The 26513-nt window shown below is 64.4% G+C and overlaps 4 protein-coding genes across 6 annotated transcripts in view; 2 read left to right on the top strand and 2 right to left on the bottom strand.

The window, feature by feature from the left end:
• Window positions 1-1015, bottom strand: part of KSR2 (kinase suppressor of ras 2) — an 85748-nt gene extending 84733 nt beyond the window's left edge. For all 3 annotated transcript variants that reach the window (XM_054844716.1, XM_054844718.1, XM_054844717.1), the window contains exon 1: window positions 836-1015. In XM_054844716.1, the coding sequence (XP_054700691.1) occupies window positions 836-1012 (177 nt within the window). In that variant the 5' untranslated portion in view covers window positions 1013-1015. The remainder of the gene's footprint in view (window positions 1-835) is intronic.
• A 6374-nt stretch (window positions 1016-7389) lies between these two features.
• RFC5 (replication factor C subunit 5) lies at window positions 7390-10203 on the top strand. Its single transcript, XM_054844719.1, has 11 exons — window positions 7390-7431; window positions 7542-7606; window positions 7700-7836; window positions 7939-8018; window positions 8356-8429; window positions 8542-8701; window positions 8835-8916; window positions 9042-9171; window positions 9380-9457; window positions 9558-9612; window positions 9892-10203. The coding sequence occupies exons 1-11, from the start codon at window positions 7400-7402 to the stop codon at window positions 9986-9988; spliced, it is 990 nt and encodes a 329-aa protein (XP_054700694.1). The 5' UTR covers window positions 7390-7399; the 3' UTR covers window positions 9989-10203.
• An 823-nt stretch (window positions 10204-11026) lies between these two features.
• On the bottom strand, window positions 11027-15108 carry WSB2 (WD repeat and SOCS box containing 2). The gene is made up of 9 exons (XM_054844798.1): window positions 14803-15108; window positions 14459-14630; window positions 14116-14342; window positions 13764-13895; window positions 13304-13404; window positions 12888-13060; window positions 12530-12643; window positions 11928-12035; window positions 11027-11710 (listed from the first exon to the last, which is right to left on the bottom strand). Exons 1-9 carry the CDS (start codon window positions 14816-14818, stop codon window positions 11548-11550), a joined length of 1206 nt encoding a protein of 401 aa, XP_054700773.1. The 5' UTR covers window positions 14819-15108; the 3' UTR covers window positions 11027-11547.
• Window positions 15109-16423: 1315 nt separating this feature from the next.
• Window positions 16424-26423, top strand: RASAL1 (RAS protein activator like 1). Its single transcript, XM_054844835.1, is given in 23 exon segments — window positions 16424-16978; window positions 18556-18612; window positions 18717-18830; window positions 18930-18991; window positions 19081-19210; window positions 20050-20131; window positions 20212-20349; window positions 20626-20714; window positions 20890-21007; window positions 21099-21252; window positions 21459-21523; window positions 21660-21772; window positions 21951-22143; window positions 22233-22370; window positions 23207-23351; window positions 23617-23792; window positions 23888-24025; window positions 24505-24640; window positions 24722-24842; window positions 24947-25011; window positions 25923-26027; window positions 26030-26098; window positions 26101-26423. Coding segments are annotated over 23 exon segments (2523 nt in total). The 5' UTR covers window positions 16424-16913; the 3' UTR covers window positions 26151-26423.
• Window positions 26424-26513: the final 90 nt, after the last annotated feature.

The following is a 26513-nucleotide window of genomic DNA, read 5'->3' as shown; positions in this document are numbered from 1 at the left end:
TCGGCAGCTTTTATTTAGGTGTGTTTTTCCCCATCTATGAAACAGAAATAAATCCGTCCCGGTGCTCCCCTCGGCACGGCCTCGCTGCCTGGGCAGCACGGAGGCCACGGCTGGCGAAGCCTCCCCTTCCCGCCGGGGCTCTCCCCGCTACCGGGGAAGGCTGGAGGCTTTGGGCAGGCGTTGCATCACCGCGGCAGAGTTACCGGGGGCGAGGATGATGCTGGCCTGCCTCCCGGTGAGGGGCTGGAGCCCGGCCGAGGGGATGCAGCTAGCTCGGAAGGTAGGAGCATGGAGGGGGGGAGAAGGATGCAGCCGGGCCGGGGGGATGCTGCCCGGTGGGACGGTAGGAACCCCGGGAAGGGATGCAGCTGGGCCAGGGGGATGCAGCCCGGCCGAAGCGGGAGCCCGGCGGAAGGGATATGGCCGAGCCGGGGTTGGGGGGCGGGATGCAGCCCCACGGGGAGGTAGGAGCCCCGGGAAGGGATGCGGCCAGGCCGGGGGATGCACCGGCGGAAGGGATGCAGGTGGGCCGAGGGGATGCAGCCCCACGGGGCGGTACGAGCCCGGGGGGAGGGATGCGGCCGGGCCGGGAGGATGCTGGGGGGCCGGGGCCGGGCCGGGGAGGGGATACCGGGAGGCCAGTACCGGGGCCGGGCCCCCCCCGGCGCTACCGGCAGGAGGGTTTGGGGGGGCCGGACCCACCTCGGGGCCACCTGCAGAGCGCGCAGCCTCACTCGGGCTCACCGCAGCGCCGCGGGGGAGCCCGGCACGGCCCGGGTGGGGGGGGTGGGTGGTTGGATACGGGGGGGGGGTGGGGGTGCCGGCGGGCCCCTACCTCCAGGGTGCGGATCTCCTTCTGCGTGAGGTCGTTGGAGGCGGCGCACTTGGTGCGGAGCCCCTCCAGGTTGGAGATGCTGATGTCGATCATGTTCTGGACCAGCTCGCACTGCTGCAGCGCCTTCTGCAGACTCAGCTGCTGCTCCTCGCTCCTCGTCATGTTGTCCTCATCCATCGCTCGCCGCGCCCCCCCCCCTCCCCGCCTCCCTCCCCTCCACCCTCCGCCGCCGCGGCCCCCCCCCTCCCTTACCCGCCCCCCCCCCCCCGCGCCGCTCAGCCCCGCTCCACCGCGGCCCGCAGCATCGGGGCCCCGCGGTGCCCACCGAGCCGTCAGCGCGGCGCCGCGGCCGCCTTCCCCCCCCCCCCGGGCGCGGCGGGGCGGGGGCGGGGGCGGCGCGCTCCGGCACCGCGGGGCCGCGCTCGCTGCGCGCCGCTCCGCGCGGTAAAACACCCCCCCCCCCGCACACCCCCCCCGCACACCCCCCCGCACACCCCCGCGCACACACCCCCACCCCCCGCCATCTCTCCGCCACCGCGTACCGGCACCTGCCCCCGCCCCGGGCACGGTGCGGCGGGGGGAGCCCCCGGGGAGGGGGGTGCGGGGGGGGGGGCAGGGGCAATGCGGGGACTAGTGCAATGGGGGGGGGCCTGGTGCAATGGGGGGGCCTGGTGCAATGGGGGGGGGCCTGGTGCAATGGGGTGGCCTGGTGCAATGGGGGGGTCTGCTGCAATGGGGGGGCCTGGTGCAATGGGGGGCCTGGTGCAATGGGGGGGTCTGCTGCAATGGGGGGACCCTGGTGCAATGGGGGGCCTGGTGCAATGGGTGGACTAGGGCAATGGGGGGCCTGGTGCAATGGTGGGACCCTGGTGCAATGGGGGGGACTAGTGCAATGGGGGGGCCTGGTGCAATGGGGGGGCCTGGTGCAATGGTGGGACCCTGGTGCAATGGGGGGCCTGGTGCAATGGGTGGACCCTGGTGCAATGGGGGGATCTGCTGCAATGGTGGGACCCTGGTGCAATGGGGGGGACTAGTGCAATGCGGGGACTAGTGCAATGGGGGGGCCTGGTGCAATGGGGGGCAGGTGCAATGGGGCCACTAGTGCAATGAGGGGGCACTAGTGCAATGGGGGGGACTAGTACAACACGGGGGGGTGCTGGCACAATGGGGGCACTAGTGCAATGGGGGGGCCCTGCTGCAGTGGGGGATCCTGGGGCAATATGGGGGGCCTTGTGGAATAGGAGGCCCTGCTGAAGTGGGGACACACACACTGGTGTCACAGGGGTGCAGCTGCACTGGGGGACCCTGGTGCAATGGTGGGGACTTGCTGCAATGGGGGGACTGGTGCAATGGGGGCCCAACTGCAGTAGGGGTCCTTGGGGGAACTCTGGTGTAACAGGGGGGTCCCGGCTGCAATGGGGGAGCCTACTGTATGGGGGCCTTACTGCGTTAGGGGGCCCTGCTGCATTGTGGGGGGCTGCTGCAATGGGGGTCCCTGGTGCAACTGGGGCTCCTGCTGCGCTGGGGGCTGCTGCTGCAGAGCAGCCAGGCCAGGCTGTGTTGTGTGTGGCTGCAGGGCAGGTACAGCTGGGGGGGGTACAGGGGATGTGCACCCCCAAAGGCCTAAGGAAGCGATATTGGGGTGCAAGGGGGTACTGCGCTGTAGCCCCCACTGCGGAAGGCAGGGAGGAAGGATTCACATCACTGGGGGGCAGGAGGGGCAGCAGGAGCAGCCAAATCCTGCCTTGCTCCACGGACCCCAAGGGTCACACAGAAGAGGACGAGCGGGGGGGGCAGCCAGGACGGAACTCTCCAGCGGGATCTGGGAAAAGCCAAGGACTGACCCTGCGGTCCCTGCCCTGGTGACGGGATTTAGCCCAAAAGGGAGCAAAACCAAATAAAAATCAAGATGCTGCACCGCAGTGTGCCTCCCCCTCCTCTCCCCCGCACTCCCCCCTCCCAGCGCTGCTCCAGCTGCCACAAAAGGGGGTTAAAATACTGAGGATGCAGTTTGGGGGAGCAGCAGAGTGCAGGGGAGAAGGATGGCACCCAGACACCCCTCTGCTGCCCCTCGCCCAGAAGCCACGGTGATAGCCCCACGCTCACGCCCACATTGTCCAGAAGCCAAAAACCCCCCCCAGCCCCGCGCGCACCCCTGGATCTCCGTGTCCCAGCATCCAGAGCCCCTACAGAAGCACTAACCCCACACACAGGGGATGAACCCCGTTCCTCTCTAGCACGCTCAGATATTTTGGGGTTCAGCCCAGCCCCAGGGAGCGGCAGAGGAAAGGGGGTGCAGGCGGCACGCACTGACTCCCCCAGTGCTGAAGCCCTTCCCTTGAAGAAGAGCCTTTCCCTCTGCCGGCTGCCATGCTTGAAAAGCTTTACAGGAGCTTCCTGTATGCATATAAAACATTTTATATACATATTATATGTGCGTGTCTGTGTATATATAATTTTATATATAATTTTAAATATAATGTTAATATAATTTTTATTTTTTTTATATGTATATATATATAAAAAAAAGGTACCTGGAGGCAGCCAAGAATGGCCAACCTGGCCAACAAGCTCAGCAGTTATTTGGGAGAGACGGAGCCAGGACGATGCTGCAAGAAATTCCGCCTGTCCCACTCCCCCCCCAGCAAAGCTTCTTCTCACCCGTGACCCCCTTGGCGTTGGATATTTGACTTTATTCCCAGTTGACGTACCCATCCCAGTCCATATCAACTCCACGGAGAACACAAACCAAACCTCCAAGACCTTTATCCACTGCGCTTGCAGTGGTCATCTCACTCCGAGTCGGGTTATGGTTAAAAAAGTTTGAAATTTGCTGATTTTTGGCTTTTTTTTTAATCAGATGATTTAATTTCCAGGCTTGCCCCCGCATTGGGATGACCACACATGTCCCTTTTCCTCCCTCTCACTAACGAGCTGTTTGCTGACCGACAAAAACCCTCTCTGAGGGTGGGAAGAAGCAAGTTAGGGGATTTTATAGACATTTTTGGAATTTTAGTGTTCTGGTCGGTTTTGCGCTATCCCGCCAAGAAGGGACCCAAAGCTGCAGCCACCCTGGCTCTGCAGGGTGGCCCCGACCCCGTCTGTAAGGGGGAGCCAGAGGGGGCTCCCCCAGATGGGAAACGCCAGCAGCTCCCCCGAGGGAGAGCGGGGCAGTGGCCGAGGGCAGGACCCTGCCTGCACCCGCTGCCGCCGGCCCGGGGAGCCTCCGAGGGACTTGGGGTTGGGAGGGGTGATAAAGGGGAGGAAAATACATCAAAAAGGCTCCAAAAGCCAACTCCAAAAAAAAAAAAGAAGGGAGAAGAAGAAAGGAAGAAGAAAGAAGAAGATTATATGATTAAAATAAAATAAAATATGCCAGACTAACATACCCGAACTGAAAAGAAAATAGAATAGAATATAGAATATGGAGAAAGGAAAAAGAAGAGGAAAAGGAAAAGGAAAAGGAAAAGGAAAAGGAAAAGGAAAAGCCATACCCAAACTGAAAAGAATAAGAATAAGAATAAGAATAAGAATAAGAATAAAGAATAAGAATAAGAATAAGAATAAGAATAAAAATAAGAATAAGAACAAGAACAAGAACAAGAACAGAACAGAATAGGATAGGATAGAAAGGGGATGCCAGACTGAACCGCACAGAGCCGTTCCCTTCTGCCCAGGCCAGGACTCGCTCAGACACTTTGCAAACCAGAGCGGGGCCGGGCGGTGAAAACCCACCTGAGCGGGCAGCTGGGAGGGAAACCCTGGCGCGATTCCGTAATACGGGGGATCCCATCATAGCTGGGCTGCCGTCTTAATTTTGTTGCATGTTTATATGCATATGCTTCAGCTGGGCTGGGTGGGAGGAAGCAGCACCGCAGCGGCTGGGTTGCACTGGTGGGCACTGGTGTAGCCCTGGGGGGGCTGTGGGGGTCCCACAGGAGAAGCATCCTCCGGCTCTGCCGGCTTTTCCTGCGGGAAGAGGGAGGCAGAGCCCTCCGGAAAGGCCGGCATTCGCTTGACTGCTGCGGCAGGCGCTTGGGGAAGGCAGTAATCGCCAGATATTGAACTATCGCCCGTGTTGGAAATGCGATGTGATTCCTGTCATTAACTGGAGCACAGGAAAAAAAACAAAAAAAACCCAACCACCACGCTGGAAATTTTCTCTCCTGATGGCTTCTGTGGTTAATCAAATCTTTCAATAACCAAACCAGAGATAAGAGGCCAAGGCACTCTCTGTACTCTGTACTCAGCTCATTTGCAACAACAGATTTTTTTTTTTTTTTTCCCCTAAAACATCCAAGCTACCGGCCCAGCCGTTTCTCAGCCCGTTGTTCCCGGATTCCAGGGAGGGAAGGATGGGATGGTACCCAGAGGAGGAAGGTTGCTGAGAGCACCGGCTCAAAATTAGGGTACTGGGGAGCAAGTGGATCCCTCCTGGCATCTTTTGACCATGCCGCTCCTCCCCCTCCCCATGACTCCAGCAGCTTCCAGGGCAAAAAAAAAAATCCCACAATCCCAGTATCTGCCCTTTAAAGTAAAGTAAAGTCGAGTCGAGTCGAGTCAAGTCAAAATAAAATGCAACCGGGGAGATTCCACTGGAAGAAAAAAAAAAAAACTGAAACCAAAACCACCAGCAGCAGCAGACCTGCAGTGATTTGGGGGGTGCGCCGAACCTCACACTCCCCAAAAAACCCTACTGCAGTCAGTGGGACGACCCACGCGCTTGACCCGGGCTGGCCCGCGGTGCGAAAGGCAGATGTGCATCACGGATAGCGGGAACGGGCCCGAGATCAAGAAGAAAACCTGTGCTTTTCTGTTCCACAGCCTTGGACAGCTTCAGTTATTCCTTTCCTTCGTTATCAGTGCCTGGATTTCGTACGCGGGCTAGCTGTGCGCGTTGTTACTCAGCGCCATTAACTGCTTCATTTCTTAAACACAAGTCGGTTGTGGCACAATTGGTTTCTATAAAATGTATTTTGTAATGATTTAATTCACCTGTGCTGGTTTTCTTGCACGTCCGTGAGCTCAGAGCTACAGAGAGTCCCTTGAAATCAGGTTCATTTCCATTTTTCCTCGCGCCTAGCAAGGACGATGCTCTCCCGGGGCACAGCATCCCGCTGGGAAGGGAGACGATGACATCCCCTCGGCACGGCCGGCTCCAGGCAAACCCAACCAAACCGTCCCTTGTGAAACCAACCCTTTGCTGGCCGGAGAGTCCCCGCAGCGTCACGCAAGGCTTTTCCCACCAAATTCCCCATAAAACCACCCCAGGAAGCTTTTACGCGCCGTTGACCATCGGCCACGGGTGCTAAACCGTTGCCCGGGCTTGTTGCCGACCCCTTAAATTCAGGGTTGTCTTCGTTCATCTTAAAGGCTGCGGTGCCGCTCCGCAGGCAAGGGGCCTTTCTGATATTAGCATTTTTATTTCTTTATTATTAACATGCCAAACAGCATCTCCGCCTCCGCGACGGACGGATCCATCCCTTGGACTTCACCTCTCGAGGAGCGCCTGGCTCCTTTCCCTGTGAAAGAGCATCTCTGCCACCGGCTACCTGGAATTCCCGCGTCCTCTTCCGAAGGGATGCGCCCCGATTCCTCAGGGCTGTTAACGAACCTATCGACAGCGCTACAAATTGATTGCGCTGTTTATCAAGTCTGATGTGACCTACCGGTCCCCTACCCGAGATGTATAACGGGTAAATAAGCCCGGACAGGCAGTTCAGATGTTGGTTAATAATTCAGCCGGTCCTAACGATGCAGAATCATTGCAGGGGGATGCACCCATCAATTTTAACAACGTTAAAGAGCAACCAGTAAAAAATAAAATAATAAAATAAAATAAAATAAAATAAAATAAAATAAAATATAAAATAAAAAAAAAATAAAATAAAATAAAATAAAAAATAAAATAAAATACAATAAAATACAATAAAAATACAATACAATACGATACAATACGATACAATACAATAAAATAAAATAAAACACAATACAATACAATAAAATACAATATGATACAATAAAATAAAATAAAATAAATAAAAAATAAAATAAAATAAAACACAATACAATAAAATAAAATAAAAAATAAAATAAAATAAAATACAATAAAAATAAAATAAAAATACAATACAATAAAATACAATACGATAAAATAAAATAAAATAAAATAAAATAAAATAAAATAAAATAAAATAAAATAAAATAAAATAAAGTAAAATAAATAAATCTTTCAAGCAATCTGGTCAAGAAAGAGGTGAAATCGCCCGTGAGGAATAGCTAGGCTGGGAAGGAAAAAAAAAAAAAAAATAAGAAAGCAACTTTGCGCGTTTCTAGAAGATTTCTCCTGCAGCTCTTGATGTTTTCCCACCCCTTGCCAGCGAGGGGATTTTCCCCGCGAGTTTTTTTCCACCCCATCGCCTCTCTTTTTTGGTTTTTTTGGGATTTTTTTTGAACCTCCCGGGGTTTTTTTAAGCCATTGCACCCGGGATGGGGCGGAACGGGCCGTACGGCCGCCCCGCCCGTTCCGCCCCATCCCGGGTGCTCTCGCGAGATATCGTGATAATGGCGCGCTCAGCTGGCGGGAATCTGCCGTGGTACGGCCGGGATCGGCGAAAAGAAGCGGGGGGGGTGTGGGGGGGGGGGAGATCGGTGGGCTCTACCCCAAGCTGACATCCTCCTCCTCCTCCTCCTCCTCCGGTTGCAGGGTGGAGAAATACCGGCCGCAGGCACTGTCGGAGTTGGTGTCTCATCGGGATATCCTCAGCACCGGTAAATAACCCCCCCCAGCCTGCAAGACCACCCGGGGGGGTGGGTTATAGGGCATCCCAGCACCCCCCCCCAATCCCGTTATCCCCTCTCCAGTGCAGAGGTTTATCAGTGAGGATCGGCTCCCGCATCTTCTCCTCTATGGTCCTCCCGGTACCGGTAAGACTTCGACCATCCTCGCCTGCGCAAAGCAGCTCTACCGGGAACGGGAGTTTGGTTCCATGGTGCTGGAGGTAAGCGGGGATGGGATGGGGGGGGGGGTGGAGGGGTTCCCCCCCCACCACCCCTAGGCGCATCCTTAGGCAGGGATGCGGATCTACGCCGTCTCCCTCCAGCTCAACGCTTCCGATGACCGGGGTATCGACATCGTCCGAGGACCCATCCTGAGCTTCGCCAGCACCAGGACCATCTTTAAGTAAGCGGCGGGTCTGCGCTTCCCAAAGCTCCCCGTCCCTTTGGCACCCCCCCACACACCGACACAGCCTGCCCCGGCGTTTGGTTTGGGAGGTGGGGTTGGGGGGGGCTGCTGGGGTGGGCGCGTGCCGGTGCGGATGAGAAGGGGCCAGGGGTGCCCAGGGGGCAGGGAGGATGAGGGTGGTAAGGATGTCGGTCTGGAGGGGAAGGGAGGGCTCCCTGGAAGCATTCGTGGGGGTCAGGCTGGCAATAAGTGCCCCCTCGCTCCCCCTTCTCCAGCACCAAGCCAGCAGCTGGGGCCACAGCCACAGCCACCCCCTTTTCTCTCCCTTTTCAAGGAAAGGCTTCAAGCTCGTCATCCTGGATGAAGCCGACGCCATGACCCAGGATGCTCAGAACGCTCTGAGGCGAGGTGAGGGGCGCTGGGGACCCCACACCGTTGGCACCGCTTAACCTTTCCCGGGGGGCGGCAGCCTGTCCGAGGCGGCAGACGAGGACCAGCCTCTCCTCCCTCCTCTTTGCAGTGATCGAGAAATTCACCGAAAACACCCGCTTTTGCCTCATCTGCAACTACCTCTCCAAGATCATCCCCGCCCTGCAGTCCCGCTGCACGCGCTTCCGATTCGGACCCCTCACCCCGGAGCTGATGGTGCCCCGGCTGCAGCACGTCATACAGCAGGAGGGGTGAGCGGGGGGCAGCGCGGGATGCGGGGGGGTCGCGCCCCCCTTCTCCCCATTCCCCTGTGCAAGGAGGAGCAGCGGGTTTGGTTTTCCACGGTTATATTGCCCTGCGGCAGCCCCAGGTCTTGTCTTCCAGGGTGGATGTGACGGAGGACGGGATGAAGGCTCTGGTGACCCTCTCGAGCGGTGACATGCGTAGAGCCCTCAATATCTTGCAGGTTCGGAGCGTGGCCGCGGCCGCTCTCCCCTTGTGTGAGCCGGCCCCACACCGGCAGCTGCCCTGGAGGGGCCAGTGGAGGAAGGGCCGAGCTCTTCATCCTTCCTCCACCCTCCTCTTCCTCAGAGCACCACAATGGCCTTCGGGAAAGTGACAGAGGAGAACGTCTACACCTGCACGGGGCACCCCCTCAAGTCTGACATCGCCAACATCCTCGACTGGATGCTGAACCAGGACTTTTCCACCGCCTATCGCAGTATCCTTTTCCCTCCGCTGGCCCTGGGGTTTCATTCCCACCACTATAAATCCTCCCCTTTGCCGGGACTTCCCGTCCTGCGACCTCCTGCTCCGGCTGGGGTGGGTGCTGCTCGCTGGGGAGGGCCCCCAGGGTTGTTGTGGGGGTGAGGAGTGGGATCTCACAGGAAAAGGCCTGGAAGAAAACTCTTGACTCGCTCTCATCTCAGAAATCACGGAGCTGAAGACGCTGAAGGGCTTGGCCCTGCACGACATCCTCACCGAGATCCACCTGTTTGTGCACAGAGGTGGGGGCTTGCGGGGCCGGCTGCTGGCTCACCCTGGGAGGGACAACCGTCCGTCCGTCCCCAGCCCGCACTGACGCACGCCATCTCCTTCTCTCCGCAGTTGATTTCCCACCCTCGGTCCGCATCCAGCTGCTGATCAAAATGGCAGACATTGAGTAAGTGTCCGCTCACCCCAGCTCCTTGCCCCGAAACACCCCAGCTGGGGGGGTGCCAGCATGCCCACCCTGTGGGGGTCACCGCTACCACGCTGCGCCGAGTCCTGGCAGCCGGTGGGCACCGCTGGCAGACGCCCGCAGCCCCCCCGTGCATCCATCCCCGCTGCATAAACCTGCCAGCGCTGTGCTTAGCTTGCTCCGTCCCGGCCAGGGCTGTCGCTTTGTCAGGACACAGACGGTGGCGTAAACACCCAAACCTGCCCTTGCCCCCTGCTCCAGGTACCGGCTGGCTGCTGGGACCAGCGAAAAGATTCAGCTGAGCTCCCTCATCGCGGCTTTCCAAGTCACCAGGGACCTGATCGTGGCCGAAGCCTGAGTCCTGCTGGGCGGATCCTTGCTTGCAAAGCCAGACCTGGCAGAAGCTGGGAGGGATCGGCAGAAGCTGGGAGGGATCGGCAGCCCCACGCCCGCAGCCGCCCCATCCAGCTTTTCCTTCCCTTTTTGCAAGCCTTGAGCCTGCAGCCGTGGCGCGAGAGTCGGGCGGCGTTGTTTCACAGTTTCACCGGGAAATACAGGTGCCTCTAAAGCCCAGCAGGTTGCACTTGTCTTTTTTTTTCCCTCCCGTACGGCAAGGACCAGAGGGCAGTGGTCAAACCTCACCCCCTGTCCCCGCTGTCCCACTGCAAAGCCATCGCACCAGGCAGGCTGACGCCCAGCTGCTGTCACCTGCCTGCAAAACCTCCCTTCCTTGCAGGGCAGAGCTGCCCCGGGCGTTTACACGCTGAGGAGCACAACTGCAGCTTGTGCCACCCCCGTGCAGCCAAGCGGGGCAGCCGCACACAGCGAACTGCACGGGGACAGCGCGGTTTCTTGCGGGGACATCCCCCTGTTACAAGAGGGAATACAGTTGTGGGTGATACTCATACGGGTTAGGGAAACACCAAGCTTTCTGGGTTTGGCTGCTCAAGGGGGAAAACATCCCGGGGAGCAGTTTAGAGGAGATGTTCCTCATCCTCTCCATCAAATGGGGAGACGGACCGAGCCCTCCAGCACGCAGGGGGCTCAAAGCACGGGCTGTCACTCCAGACGCCAGCCAAGCGGGATGGAGACAAGCGCACGAGACCGCTTCGTGCACAGCATGTCTGGATACCGGGCTGCTGGAGCTCCAGCGGGGAAAGCAAGCCACGGAGGAACGGGAGCTGGGGGCCGTGCGAAGCTCAGTGTCCCGCCTTCGCGGTGGACTGATCCTCCCCAGCAGCCTCCGCTGAACGCTCACTGGTTTGCCGCATGTCAGAGCCCAGCGAGCGCTCGCTGCCACCCCAGCAGCCGCGGCAGGAGGGCTGGAGGCCCCGGGCTGGAGCCCTGCCCTGCCAGGTATTCCCCAGGTCACCTCTACAAGCCAAAAGGAAAGATGTGAGGAATCAATTTTTTTTTTTTTATTCTGTCATCGCTGCTGTCTAGTCCGCAGAGACCTGCTCAGGTTTGTCCGGCTCACACAGAGCCCGTGTTCCTCCAGGAACTAAGCTACAGTACGAGCCGGTCCCGGTGAGGGTCGGTTTTGTCAGGGACGGTTGTAGCCCCCGTATTCGTACAAACAACAAAAGCTCCGCTCAGACTGCAGCTTCTAACCCTCAACCCACAACATTGCACTTGGGAGCAAAAGCACCTGACCCAAAACTTGCGGATAACAGGGGGACAGGGGGACCTGTGTCCCTTGCCCTCTGCGCGCAGTTTTGCTGGGTTCTAGTATTATTATACCAAAAAATCCCTCCGTGTTCACGGACACAGCCCCAAAACAAGGGGAGCAGCAATCCTCCTGCCCCACGGCTCACAAATCAGCGAGACGTCGTTGCTGCGGTGCCTCCTCTGACCCAGGCCAAGCCCCGTCACCAGGCAGAGGGTTGTCACCTCCATCCCTCCGCTTTCCGCGCTGCCTTAAAAGGTCCGGTAAGTAAGGAATTCTTTCAGCTTCCTGGGAATGGGGAGCGCGAGGACCTGGTACGTTGTCAGGAAGGTGCGCAGAGCTTTGCGACACAAGTGCTTTAGCGACGAGAGGACCCTTGGAGCAGTCCAGAATTGGACGTGGCCATCTCTGGTCCTGCAACGGGACCCAAACAAGCCGTGAGCACAGGGCAGAGCGACGCGAGAATACTCAATTACCCTTAAACATCCCGAGCTTGCAGCAACCACGCATTCCCCAGCCCAAGAAACCAGCCTGCACCCCCAGGGAAGCCCAGAATTCGCTGAGCAGCTGCGGAGCTGCAGGAGGAGGGAGCAGCCACGTGTTTCTCCGCTCTCTTCTCCCACGTACGCACCCTGTGGCAATGAAACCGCCGTGTGGAAAGTACATGCAGCACAGGCCGTTGGTCATGGGAGCAAACGCAACCGGAGACCGCAGCTCCAACGCCCAGATCCTTAGGAGCCTAAGGAGAAAGGGAGGGGACACGATGCCAGGACCACATCCGCGCAGTGCCTGCAGCTAAAATAAAGCCTCTGGGTTCACCTGAACGCATGCAAACTCTGGAGTGGGATTTTCTTCCCTTGGGCTTAGAGCATCCCAGGAGTGTCAGAACACGGCAGCGAGGCGGGAGGCACTGTCCCCTGTAGAGCCGAGCTGGACGCAGACAGAACTAGCGACCGTGCCGAGGGGCGCGGCGAGGGCGGCACAGCACGCAGGAGGACAGGGCCCTGGCTCGTCACTCAGAGGGGTGACAGGGCCCTGACCTTGCTACCCCTTGCCGCAGCCGAGCTGCGGTGTCCCAGGCAGTTGCCCCTTTCTCCTTACGCCGGGCATTGGCGCGGGACCTGGCACGCGAAGTCTGCTCCCCCCTGGCATGTCCTGAGCTCCCGGTTTGTTTTGGTGGTGCCCTCCTGGGGACTCTCTTCCCGCTGGAGGTCCCCAAGGGGCTTCACTCACCTGTCATCCGCCACGGTGGCCAGGTAGAGGCCCTCAGGAGAGAAGCAGACGGAGCGCAGGGAGCTGGTGTGGACCTCGCTGCTGTAGTCCACCGCCGAGTGCAAGGGGACGTGGCTGCGGGTGGGGACACGGAGCCCAGCGTTAGCCCCAGGCTGCCGTGAGCCCCATCCCCAGGGCTCCGGGGCTGGCAGAGGGGCCCAACCCAGCAAGTCAGAGCCCCCCTTCAGCTGCTGGAGACAGGGGAGAGGTGCTGGCTGCGCCCAACTAGAAGGGAAGGCCACGCTTGGCCCCGACAAACTGCCACAGCATCGCTCTGTCCCCCTTCCACAGTCCCTCACCGGCCCCACCGGCTCCGTACCGCAGTGTCCTCAGCTGCTCCCCGGTGTAGGGGTCCCACATGATGACACAGGCATCGTAGGAGGCGGTGACGAGGAGCGCCGCGTCTGGCGAGAAGTCACACGACACCACGCTGCTCTGGTGTCCCTCCAGCCTTCGGATGAGGGTGTAGGACCGCATGCTCCACAGCAGCGCCTGCGGGACACGGGCAGGGGCTGAGGCTGGGAGCATCCCTGGGGTGGGAACAGAGGAGAAGCATCTCCCCCGTGGGGTTTAAGGCACGTGGGCTCTGGTCCCAGCTCCTCCAGGCAGAACCAGAAGGGCTGAGGAGCGAGGGCGGCTCTGGCCTGGCTTGCCAAGGGGGGCTTCTCACATGGAGGGCACATGGAGGTCTGGATTCAGCAGGACACGGGATGGCTTCCATCCCACAGGACTCACCGACTTCTCTCCAGCAGCGGAGCAGAGCATGCTGCAGTCTGGGGAGATGGAGCAGCAGTAGACCCACTGCACGTGGCCTGACAGCACCTGGACCTGCCGCCCTGGGGACGGCAGACACACGAGTCACAAGACGGGAGCACGAGAGACAGCGCTGTGCCCTGCCCCTGCTTTCCTCTCCCTTTCCTGAGAGGGAATCCACGTGGGGCTGGGGGGTTCCCCTAGGCAGATCCCGAGCTCTGTCTACCTGCAACCCCCTCCTGTACCTCCCAAGCCCCACCTGGAAGAGGACAGCTCTGCTCCGTGTCGCAGGACTCTCCCCTTCTTCCTTAAACACTGTCCCCAAAGATCCTCTCCCACCATCTCCCCAACTAGGGTGGGTTTCTCCCTCCTATTTCTCACAGCAGAGCTCAGCCTCAGCCCAGGGTGACCGCGCACCAGGGACGTCCCCGCATGCTCCTACCATCTCTGCTCAGGTCCCAGACACGCAAGGTCTTGTCCCGTGAGGCCGACACCAGGATAAGACTTCCATTGGGAGCGAAGCTCAGGTCTCTGACGACGTCCTGGTGCCCCAAGAGGCTGAAGAGGAGGTGTCCTGCAGAGAGGGGACGCGCTGAGTGCTGTCCCGCCGCAGGGAACGAGGCAGTGACCCTCAGGCACAGGCAGCCCTGCTTGGGATGGGGCAGGGGGCTCCCGCTCACCCCAGGGAAGTATTCGGGGAAGGCTGAAGACAGGACCTCCTTCCAAAGGGGAGCAAGGAGAGAGAAACCAGCCTGAAGCCATGGCTGCTCCCGCCATCGGTGAGGGCCACTCACCTGTCTGCACCTCCCAGACCTTGATCTGCCCGTCGTTGAGCCCGGTGGCCAGGATCAGGCAGGGAAGAGCCACGGCGCAGGCAGGGTCCGTCTCCTCTGCCGCCGGCCAGGTGCTGAAGGCCAGGCCCCACACGATCTGGCCGCACTCCAGCGTCTTCTCCTTGGCCACCCCTCGGCTCCTTCCCTCCGCTTTGCCGCCGCGGCTCTTGCGCTCCGAGGTTTTGCAACTGCCGGGAGAAAGGAGGGGTGCACGTTTACCCCCCGGGACGGCCTGGCCCCCCAGCATCCCCCCGCCCCGGCTCCGCGCAACCCCCTTCTCCCTCCAGCCGCCCCCCTAACTCACAGCTCGGCCTCCTCCAGGGGCCAGGGGATCAGCTTGACCACGCAGTGTCCCTGCGACCAGGCGAACCAGGCGCCATCGGGGGAAAAGGCCACGCTCCAGGTCTCGCAGCTGGATTTCCAGTCGTAGCGCTGGGGACGACCCGGCTTCAGCTCTGCCAGCAGGACCGGCTCCTCTGGGCGGCGGGACGGCCACGTTACCCCCCCCGGCCTGGGCCTCACCCCGCTCCTCCCGCCCTCCCCATGGGGATTGGGGGGGGGGGGGGTGTCCCGGAGGACGGGGGGTACCCGCTGCCCCGGCCCGCACCGAGGCGGCCCCGGTCACCGCGGAGCCCGGCCTCGCCTCACCTCCGCTCGGCTTCATGGCGGCTCCGCGAACCGCCCGGCCCGGCCCCGCCGCCTCCGCCCGGCCACGGCAAAGCCCCGCCGGGCCGGGCGCGGCCTGCACGGGCCCAGGCCCAGGCCCAGGGTGGCGGTAGCAGCGGCGGCGGCGGCGCGGGGAGGGGAGCCCGGCTGCCGCCTCCCTCTCCTCCTCCTCCTCCGGCGGCACCGCCCCGCCGCGGCCCGCCCGGGGCCTGGGCCTGGGCAACGGGGGCCGGGGCTACCGGGGTGCTGCGGGGGGGGGAAGGTGCCCGGGGACGAACCCCCGCCGGGGACGAGCAGGCACAGGCCCCCGGGCAGGGGGAGCGGCCGCACAGCCTCAGCTTCCCCGCCAGACCCGGGAGCTCCCCCGGTCCCGGGGCTCTGCCGCTCCCCGGGGCAGCAGCAGCAGGGAGGGACCCGGGGAACAGGCCGGACCGCAAACAAAGCGCCGGGCCGCGCCAAGGCCTGCGTGTGGGGCCAGCCTGTCACCCGTGGCCCCCCGGTGCTGTGGGGCTGGCGGCGGGGGTGCACCGAGAGCACCCAGTGCCCCGCACACACCCCCAGGCACCCAGCACCCACACGGTGACACTCCCTGGCAGTGACACCCCCCCCCCCAGGGACCCAGCACCTGCACGGTGACACCCCAGGGACCCAGCACCCACGTGGTAACACCCCAAGGACCCAGCACCCACATGGTGACATCCCCCTGGCAGTGACACACCCCCCCCGGGCACCCAGCACCCACACAGTGACCCCCCACGGACCCAGCACCCACATGGTAACACCCCAAGGACCCAGCACCCACATGGTGACATCCCCCTGGCATGATGCCCCCAGGTCACCCACATGGTGACACCCCCCTGCAGTGGCACCCCAAGGACCCAGCACCCACACAGTGACACCCCCTGAAAGTGACCTCCCCCCCCCAGGGACCCAGCACACACACGGTGACACCCCCCTGGCAGTGACACCCCCGCCAGGGACCCACCACCCACATGGTGACACCCCCGAGCAGTGGCACCCCCAGGGATCCAGCACCCAGATGGTGACACCCCCTGGCAGTGACCCCCCCCGGGGATCCAGCACCCACACAGTGGCACCCCAAGGACCCAGCACCCACACAGTGGCATGAAGGACCCAGCACCCACACGATGCCCCCCCCCCGGCAGTGGCACCCCAAGGACCCAGCACCCACACGATGCCCCCCCCCCCCCCGGCAGTGGCACCCCAAGGACCCAGCACCCACTCGGTGACGCCCGCCCTGGCAATACCTACTGTGAGTCACCACAGGAGACATCTGGCCAGCCCACCCCCACACCCCCCCGAATTCACCATCCCCCCCAGCCCCCCCCAGCGCCACCCCCATTCCTGGCAGCAGGGGGGCCACACACCAACAGGGCGGGGGGGGCAGGGAGACCCTCACCCCCCACTTCTTGTCCCCCTCCATCTCCCCCCGCCTTGGGGTGCAGAGAAGCCGGGGTGCGTGGGGATCGGGAGAGCACTGCTGTGCTGCACCCACAGGCACCCCACGATCTGCTGGAGTCTCCCTGGTCTGGCTGGGGGGGGGGGGGTGGGCAAGGTCCCACGGGGGTCTTTGGGGTACAGACAGAGCCCCCCCCCCCCCAGCCTGGGGACAGTCCCCTGTGCCACTCGGGTGTGACAGGACAGAAGGCGTCCCCCCCCCCACGCCCCCCACTGAGGGGGCTGTGCCTCAGTTTCCCCATCGCTGGAACGGAGGGGGCCTTGCCCACGCCGGTGGTCGCTGGGACGCGGTGGGACCCCCACGACGAGCCGCTGGGCCGTTAGGCCGGTGGGCACGAGGCCAGCCCACCCGAGCTCGCCCGCCCGCCGCCGCGTGCCCGCGCTCCGGCTCGCTTGTTCTCGCCCGCTGCTCCGACGCAGGTGGGGAGCGAAGCAGCGAGAAAAACAACCGAGAAGAGGAAAAAGGAAGAAGCGGCAGTGAGAAGCGGTCGGGGAGGAGGAGGAGGCAGGTGTCGGCAACCCCAGCGACGGTGGGGGGGGGGCTCGGGGCACCCCACGGGCACCCATCGCAGCCCCCCATGGACTCCTAGGTGCCCGCCCTGAAGTTCGCCGGCATGGCCAAAACCACCTCCCTGCGCTGCCGGGTGGTGGAGGGGAAGGACCTGCCCGCCAAGGACGTGTGAGTGGCTTGGGGGGCTCTCGGCCCCCCCCCAATTCCCCCTGGCCCCCCACCCTGGGAGACGTGGCGGGGAGGGCTGGGAGCCCTGGGTGCTCTGCTGTCCCTACAGTTTTTGGGGTTCCTCCTTGCACCCTTGCTGACAGGGACCTGTTGCCCCAAAGTGGGGGTCTGGGGGTTGTGGGGGACTGCCAGCCCCCTCGGATGCCCTCCCCCCCCCGGAGGTTTACAAGCCCCCCCAAGCCCTTTGGCATCCCCCTGCTGTCCCCCAGCAGGGTGGGGACCCCCCCAAGGCTGCGGGTAGCACTGGGGGGGCACAGCCCCTCGCACCCCCACATAACCTGCCGGGCATCCGCACCCTCAGGGTGGGCTGAGGGGGGGGGGGGGAGGAGAATGGGGAGACCCATCCCTGCTCCTGCCCCACGGATACGCCTCGGCGGATCTGCAGCTCCGGGCTCCTCCGGATGTGCCAGCCTGGCACCGCCGGCCGCTCCCAGGGCCGGGCAGCCGGGATCAGCTGCGGGCTGCGGGCAGTGGGGGGTCCCTGCCTCAGTTTCCCCACCCGGTGGGGGTCCTGGCACCATGCTGGGTGTCCCATGCGGGGGTGTCCGGGCACAACGGGGTGATCCAGACCCACCAGTATGGGGGCGAGGTGCCTGGTGCCACTCCCAGCCCCCCAAACCCAGCTTGGGGATGTCCTGGGGCTGCGGAGGGGCTTGGGGTGACCCGCTCTCATCTGGACTCTTGAGGGGGTCACACGGCCAGGGTCTGCCTGCCCGTCCCTGCCAGACCAGCCGGGCCGTGGGCTTTGCTCTGCCGGGACGCGGTGAGATATCCTCGGCGATTAACAAAGCCGTTCGTTAGCCAGCACGCAACATCGCCCGGGCAAGCGGTGCTGAGCCCCCAGCCTCAGCCAGGACCTCCCCGTCCCCCAGTCTGTGGCTGGGACAGGGGCTGGGGTCCCCTCCCCTGCCCCACTCGGGATCTCCTTGCTGAAGCCCATCATCCCCTGCCTCCAGCAGCTGGGGATTCGGGGCTCCAGCATCGCCCCGCTACGCCACCCCAGGACTGGCATCCCTCGGTGCTGGTCCGGCTGCCGTAAATGAGCAGGGAAGGGGCTTTGCGGGGGACCAGGTGGCAGAGCCCCAGATCCCGCCCTCGTCCCCTCCATCTGTCCTCCCCCGCGGAAGGGGTTAAGCCTGGGACAAGCCCTGGGACAGGCCGGTGTCACCGTGACACTGTGGGTTGCCACAGAAACTCAGGCTCAGCTGTGCCGCTGACAAGACCCTGGTACCCATGGGTGGGGGCACGGGGACACACAGCGATGGCTCGGGGTGGCCCGTAGTGGGGTCCCCCAGCTCAAGGAGCACCGGGAAAAGGTGTTGTCCCCATCCCGGTGTCAGCTGCGGGGCCCGGCTGAGACCCGGCAACTCATCTCACTTGCTGGGGCTGGTGCCTCGCTGGCGGGGTTTGAAGCGAAGCTCCAGTCCAGCCCCCTGAGCCCCCCCAGCAGCATCCCCGAGGGCGGGTGGGACCCCCGGGTGGGGTGCTGACCCCGCGCACCCACGTTCCCCGTCCAGGTCCGGCTCCAGCGATCCCTACTGTGTGGTCAAGGTGGACGACGAAGTGGTGGCCAGGTACGGGGGGGGGGATGACACACACGCCGTGCCACCCCGGGGAGGGGACACGCGGGGCCGGGCGCTCTCCCTGGGGGTGCAGCCACCTCTCCCATCACCGACAGGACGGCCACGGTGTGGAAGAGCCTGAACCCTTTTTGGGGCGAGGAATACACCCTGCGCCTGCCCCGCGGCTTCCACAGCCTCGCCGTCTATGTGCTGGATGAAGACATCATCGGGTAGGGGGGACACAGGGGGCACGGGTGGGCACCAGCCACCCATGGGGTGACATGTCCCTGCCAGTGGCCTCAGCGCCCGCCGTGTCTCTGCCCTCGCAGGCAGGATGACGTTATCGGCAAGGTCTCGCTCAGCCGCCAACAGATCTCGGCCGAGCCGCGGGGTGAGTGGGGGGCACGGTGGGGGGGCTGGGTGGGGGGCAGCGGGGCCCATCCTGGCACGGTGGGACGCCCACCCTGTCCCCCTCGGCAGGCGTTGACAGCTGGCTCAGCCTGGCGCCCGTGGACCCCGACAAGGAGGTGCAGGGTGAGATCCACCTGGAGCTGTGGGTCCCCGAGCAGGGCCACCCACGGGTGCTGCGCTGCCACCTCATCGAAGCCAGGTAAGGGGGGGCTGGCGGGGCACAACGGTGGTGCGGCCGCCCCCGGCGTCTTATTTTCGGCTGGTGGGGTGTGAGCAGTTGGGAGGAGGGGAGGTGATGGGGACAGCTGTGGCACGGGGAAGGACCCTCGCTGTGTCCTGCTTGGGGACGTCGATGATGCCAACTCATGTGTCACGATGCCGTGGGGTCTCAGCAGGGAGTGCGCTGCCTCGGACACTGCCAGCCCTGCGTGAGGATGAGGACGGGGTGGGGGGGGACACGAAGGGCAGAGCTGGGTGGCCCAGAGGGCCATGGGGTACCTGGGGACGGTCCCCACCAGACCAGCCGCCTCTTGCACTGCAATACTCCCCTTTGGCTTCAAAACTGGGGGAAACTGAGGCACGTCCCGGGCCGCCCCTCCGCTTTGCTCTGGTGTGTGAGTGTGTGCGTGCATGTGTGTGCACGTGTGCCTGCACGTGTGTGTGCGTGTGCCCACGTGTGTGCCCACACACACGGCTGCCAGACAACAGGCTGCTGGCAGAGGAGCAGGCAGCAGAGGCAGCATCCCGCTGCCATGGCAACCGAAGCGGGTACCAAGGCAACGGGATGGCCATGGGGGCAGCCAGAAGGGCCAGCAGAGCCCCCCCACTGTGCCATTTGGCTCCCGGGGACCGGGGGAGGAAGGGGTTTGGGGCAGGAGCACTGGGGAATGGGGACCCGCTCCCACCGGCATCCCCCCAGCACCTGCTGGCTGCCCCACGGGTGCCCAGGCAAGCCCGGGGAAAGAGGGGGTACAGGGGTGCAGGGACCATGCTGGCTCCTTGCCCGCTGTGCCCCCGCTGACCCCCACCTCCCTGCAGAGACCTGGCCCCCCGGGACCTCTCGGGCACCTCGGACCCCTTCGCCCGAGTGTCGTGCTGCGGGCACACGTTGGAGACAGCCGTGAGTCGGGGTGCTGGATGCTGTGACCCAGAGGCTCGGGCACCTCGTCCCCCGCGGCCACCGGTCCCTGTCCCCAGCAGGTGATTAAGAAAACCCGTTTCCCGCACTGGGATGAGGTGCTGGAGTTCGAGCTGGCGGAGGGTGAGCCGGGGGAGACCGTGCTGAGCGTGGAGGTGTGGGACTGGGACATCGTGGGCAAGAACGACTTCTTGGGACGGGTGAGGAGCTCAGGGCACGCTGGCATGGGGCAGGGTCCCGGGGGCACCTCCACACCCCCTCCCTGTGCTCAGGGTCCAGGTGACCACGGGGTCAGGACCCACGGGGATGGGGACAGGGGTCTGTGCACCCGCTGAGCCCGGGGCAGTGCCGCATCCAGCCGCCCTGCGTGTCCTGGGCTCTCCCCCGAGGAGGGGTCCCTGCTGGCAAGGGAAGTGGGGTGCAGCACAGGGTGCTGGCACGTGCCCCCACACACGCTTAGACCTCCGGCCCTTCAGGTCGAGTTCCCCCTGGACACCATTTGCACGGACCCCACCAAGGGCTGGTTCCAGCTCCTGCCCTTCCCCAGCACCACCGAGGACCACGGGTGAGTGTGGGCAGCAGGGCCAGGCAGCTGCCTGCACCCTGCGTGAGCGGCTCCCCAGGGCGGCTGTGCCCAGGGCAGCATGGGGTGCACCCCCCCCATCCTGGCTGGGAAGGAGCTGGGGTGATGGGGGGCAGCAGGTGCAGGATCCGGCCAAGCCCCTCCCGTGTCATTGCAGGGGGCGGCTGGGCGCCCTGCGGCTGGCGGTGCGGCTGGTGGAGGACAGGGTCCTGCCCCGCCCCTACTACCAGCCCCTCATCCAGCTCCTCACCGAGCCCATCCTCTGCCCGGGCCAGGTGGGTGCTCTGGGGTGGGAGGACCCTTGGGGGCAGCCGGGGACCACCCCGGCGTGGGGGCTTTGCCGTGCCCACCTTGCCCTCCCCACAGCCCCCCGCCGGCACAGCTCTGGCCATCCTGGAGGAGGTGACCTCAGGGGAGAGCCGGCAGGACGTGGCCACCAAGCTGGTGAAGATCTTCTTGGGGCAGGGGCTGGCCGTGCCCCTCCTGGACTATCTCATCGCCCGCGAGCTGGCCAGGACCAGTAAGTGCCAGGGCTGGGGGCACCACCCGCACCCCTCCAGCCAGGAAACTGGGTGGCCAGTGTCCCCCCAGACTCCCACGGGGAGAAGAGCGGTGCCACCAAGGGGGAGACAGGAAAGGTGCCGCGTGTCTGTGGGGTCGGGCACACCAGGGACGGCTGGGGCATCGCCCCGTGCCCGCCTTGCCACGGCCTCTGCGCTCTTCCAGCGGACCCCAACACTCTCTTCCGCTCCAACTCACTGGCCTCCAAGTCCGTGGAGCAGTTCATGAAGGTGAGCGTGGGAGGGGACACCAGCCTGGTCCCCGCTGCGCCCTCCCGTGACGGCATCGGGACCCAGAGCTGGGTTGTGTCCCAGCAGGGCATCTGGGAACGGTTTGGGGACAACGGTGACTTCCCATCCCTTGCAGGTGGTGGGGCTGCCCTACCTGCACGAGGTCCTGAAGCCCGTGGTGAACCGCATCTTTGAGGAGAAGAAGTACGTGGAGCTGGACCCCGGCAAGATGGACCTGAGCCGCAGCAGGCGAGTGAGAGGGGACGGCTCGGGGGGGCACGGTGCCTGGCATGTCCAAAGCCATCCCCATCCCGATGTCCCCTGCAGGAGTGGGTCACCCATTGCTGCTGAGCCCACGGGTCACCTTGGTGGCTTTTGGCCCGTTCCTGGGCGTCGGGTGCCCCCTGACCCGGCAGTGTCCCTGCAGGAGGATCTCCTTCAAGGGGTCCCTGTCGGAGGCGTGGGTGCGGGAGAGCAGCCTGGAGCTGCTGAAGGGCTACCTGGGGGACATCGTCGACGCCATCGTGGGCTCGGTGGAGAAGTGTCCCCTCATCATGAGAAAGGCCTTCAAGCAGCTCCGCGGGAGGGTGGAGGAGCGGTTCCCCTCGGCACAGCATGAGGTGGGACACGCGGCAAGGCTGGGGCTGGGAGTCCGCACGTCACCAGGACCTCCGCCCCGAGCCCTGAGCTGTCCCCCCGCCCCGGCCAGGAGGTGCGGTACTTCTCCATCAGCGGGTTTCTCTTCCTCCGCTTCTTCGCCCCCGCCGTCCTCACCCCGAAGCTCTTCAGCCTCCGGGAGCAGCACGCCGACCCCCGCACCGGCCGCACGCTCCTGCTGCTCGCCAAGGTGCGGGGAGCCCGAGGAGGGACGGGGACCCCGGGGAGGGATGGGGACCACTGGGAGAGATGGGGACCTGGGGGAGGGATGGGGAACTTGGGGAGGGATGGGAATGCTGAGGAGGGATGGGGATGCCTGGAGAGGGATGGAGAGCCCAGGGGAGGGACGGACGCCCTTGGGAAAAGATGGGGACCCCGGGGAGAGTTGGGGACCCCAGGGGGGATGGGGAACCTGGAGAAGGGCAGGAACCTTGGGGAGGGATGAGGACCCAGGGAAGAGATGGGGACCTTGGGGAAGGATGAGGACCCTGAGGAGGGACAAGGGTCTCAAGGAGAGATGGGGAGCCTGGGGAGGGATGCACAGACTCCAGAGCGGGACCCCAGAAAGGACAGAGACTTCAGGGAGGGATGCGGACCCTGTGGAGAGATGGGGACCCGTAAGGGATGGGGATGCCAAGGAGGGACGGGGACCCCAGAAAGGCAGGGAGACCCTGGGGAGAGGTGGGGACCCAGGGGAGGGATGGGGATCCCGGGGAGGAATGGGGAACCTGGGGAGGGACAGTGACCCCAGGGAATGACGGGGACCCCAAGGAGGGCAGAGCCACTCCTGCCCCCATGCCACACGTCACGGGCTGGCTCCTTCCCACTCTGCTCGAGGCCAGCCCTGCCCGTCACCGGGCCATGCCACCGCGCGTCGGCCACAGCTCCCATCGCCCTCCTGGCTGCTCCCCAATTCCCAAGCCCCTGGGGTGCAAGGGAGCAGCCAGAGGTGGGGTCCCCCTCCGCAGCCCCCCACGCCACGGGGCGGGGGGTACAGCAGCGTGAGCCCTTCCCCGCGCGGGGCAGGCGCTGCAGAGCATCGGCAACCTGGGGCTGCAGCTGGGGCAGGGCAAGGAGCCGTGGATGGCCCCGCTGCACGCCGTCCTGCTGCCCAGCGTCACCCGCGTCAAAGCCTTCCTGGACAGCCTGGTCGCAGTGGAGAGCACCGAGGGTGGGTGAGCGGGCACGCCGGGCACCGCGGGGGCACGGGGGGGCACCGCTGGTGCTGGGTTCGGCCGTGCCAGCACCCAACACGGAAGGGAGGGCATCATCCTTGCTCTGCCCCGCACCCTGGGAGCGTGCCCGGGGAGGGGGAGGTGCTCGGTGCCGTGCGGATGGTGCCAGGACGGCCGGGGATGGGCATCCTCGGGCTGGGGGAGGCGGTGGCACTTGGGGTGACACCTCTGCCTCCCTGCCTGGCCGTGCCACGGCCGCAGCGGGCGAGGGGCCGGTGCCGCCGGCACTTTTCGACCCCTCGGCCACCATCAAGGAGGGGTACCTGCACACCCGCGTGGCAGGGGGGGCTGCCCTGCTGCCCCGCTTCGCCTTCAAGAAGAGATACTTCTGGCTCAGCAGCGAGGCCCTGACCTACTCCAAGTCCCCCGAGTGGCAGGTGGGTACCACCCGTGACCCACACCCCACGCTGGGTGTCCTGGGGGGGGGGGAGACACGTGGGTGCAGTGAGTCACAGTGTTTCGGGGTCCGCAGGTGCGCTGCTCCATCCCGGTGCCGTGGATGCGGGCAGTGGAGCGGGTGGACGAGGGCACCTTCCAGCACCCCCACGTCATGCAGATCGTGGCGCAGGATGACGCCGGGCAGCTCCACACCACCTACATCCAGTGCAAGGTGGGTGCCCCTCACCCTACCTCGGGCACCCCGGGAGCCCCCTCCACAGCACCCAGCCATGGGGCACCCCTGGGTCCCATGGGGACAATGGGAATCGTCCTGGTCCCAAATCCAGCTATAGCCAGGCACCGGCTGTACTGGGAACACTGGGGTGCCCAGCCCTGGCTGCACTGGGATCAGTGGGATATCCAGCCATATCTGTACTGGGATCACTGGTGTACCAGCCCTATTTGCACTGGGGTCACTGGGATACCCTGGCTCCTGCGGTGCCACCTCCCCACCAGGTCCCACCTGGGCAGTTTTGCCATCAAACTGTCACTCCCGGTCACCCAGTGCCCACCCCTGCCAGTGACCCCATCGGTATCACCCGTGCCCACCTCCACCCTCCTCCTCCTCCTCCCCCTCCCCGCCGGCGGTGCCCAGCGCAGGGTGCCCGTGGGTGCCCGGCGGGGTGCCACCCTCCCTGCGTGTCCCCGCAGAGCGCCCAGGAGCTGTGGCAGTGGCTCTGGGCGGTGCGGCAGGCCAGCAGCGCCAACGAGGCCATGCTGCCCACTTGCCACCCGGGCACCTTCCGCGCCGGCCGCTGGACCTGCTGCCTGCAGCCTGCCTGCACCGGTAAGGCCGGCAGGCACCCTGGGGTGGGGGTTCCCCTGGGCAGGGGGTGCGGGGGTCCCCAACTGCGGTTGTCGTCGGCAGCGCCCGGGTGCAGCCGGACCCACAGCACCGTGGCGCTGGGCGAGTGGAGCGACCCCCTGGACCCCGCAGCGGCGGCGCAGACCCTCTACGGGCACCTCCGGCGGGCAGGGGCCCGGCTGCGGTGAGGCTGGGGGCGGGGGTCCCAGGGGGTCCCAAGGGGGGTCCCAGGGGACCCTGGGTGCTGGCGGGCAGGGTGGAAGCGTGCTGAGGGTCCCTCTCCCGCAGGGCGGCGGGGGCCGAGGGTCCCGAGGGCGGCGCGGCGTCCGAGCCCCCCTGCCCGGGGCAGGCAGGTACGGGCAGCCCTGCTGCGGGGGGGACTGCACCCTGGGGTGCTGCCTGGGGCAGCCGGCACACGCAGGCACACGCATGCACTCGTGCATGCACGCTTGCACACGCATGCACACACATACACATGCATGCTCACACTTGCACATGCATGCACACACTTGCACACTCATGCACACGCTTGCACACACGTGCACACTCGTGCTCACACTTGCACGTGCATGCACACGCTTGCACACACATGCACACGCTTGCACACGCTCGCACACACACCCGCCAGCGCTCAGCTGGTTCCCTCCACCAGGGGACAGCAAATACACGCGGCCACGGCCACACGCCCACACGCCCAGCTCGATGCACACGCCCAGACACGCGTGCGCACACACGGATATGCACGTCCGGGTGCGCGCTAATGCACACCGCGGGTGCGTGCGTGGGTACACCCACGCCGAGCTTCAGACACATAGCCCCCCATAAACACCCCCCCATCCCCACGCACACCCCCCCACGCCCGCATACACACTCCCCATGCACACACACACGCACACACACACACACACACACAGAGCAGTGCCTGTCCGTGTCCGTGGGGCATTGGGGGGGATGGGGGCGCAGAATGGGACGTGGGGGGACGGATGAGGGCTGGTGCGACAGGCTGGGATGGGGGGACACGGGGACACGGGGTGGGACATAGCGGGAGTGGGGTGCTGGTCCGTGGGTGGGTGCCAAGGGCGGGTGCCGGGGGCGGGTAGAGGGGATAGGTGGGTGCTGGGGCAGTTGCTGGGCGTGGGTGACGAGGGCATACCCCGGACGGGTGCCGGGGGTGTACCGCGAGTGGGTGCCGGGGATGGATGTCGCGGGTGGGTGCCGGGGGGGTGGGTGCCGGGCGCGGCGCTGACCCTGCCGCGGGGCGCAGGGGACCCCTTCGAGGGGCGGCTGCAGGCGGTGCTGCGGGACCTGGACATCGCCCACGACGCCTTCGCCCGCCGGGACAGCGCCCCGGGGCCGCCCCCCCCGCCCCCGAGCCCGGCCCCGGCGCCCACCACATGAACGGCGGCGGCTGGGACTACAGCTCCCAGCGTGCCCTGCGCCCTCCCGCCCCAGCCCGGCCTGCCCGCGCCGCGGGGCCTGCTGGGAGCTGTAGTCCTTGTCATCCACCCCGCTGCCCCCCGCCTCCCCCCTCTCGGTGGGGGTCTCATTCCACCCGGGGCCCGTGTCCCGCAGGGAGTGCCCGTGTGCAGGGGGGCCCTCCAGCACACGCGTGTGCAAACGCACACACACATGCTCCTCCGTTCCCCCCCACTGACACCCACCCTCAGTGACACCCCACTGGGGGACGGATCCTGCAGCGATGCCGTCCCAGGAGGGACTGGAGGGAGGTGCAGAGACACGAGTGGGGACACGGGCGGGGGGGGGCGGGACACGGTGGGGACACGGGGACACTGGCCCAGCGCGGGGTGTATTCTGTAACACAGAGATGTACACATGGCACCGGCTGTACGCAGCT

Source organism: Grus americana, chromosome 16, assembly GCF_028858705.1.
Source record: "Grus americana isolate bGruAme1 chromosome 16, bGruAme1.mat, whole genome shotgun sequence".
Classification (NCBI taxonomy): Eukaryota; Metazoa; Chordata; class Aves; order Gruiformes; family Gruidae; genus Grus; species Grus americana.
This window is presented reverse-complemented; position numbering and strand designations above follow the sequence as displayed.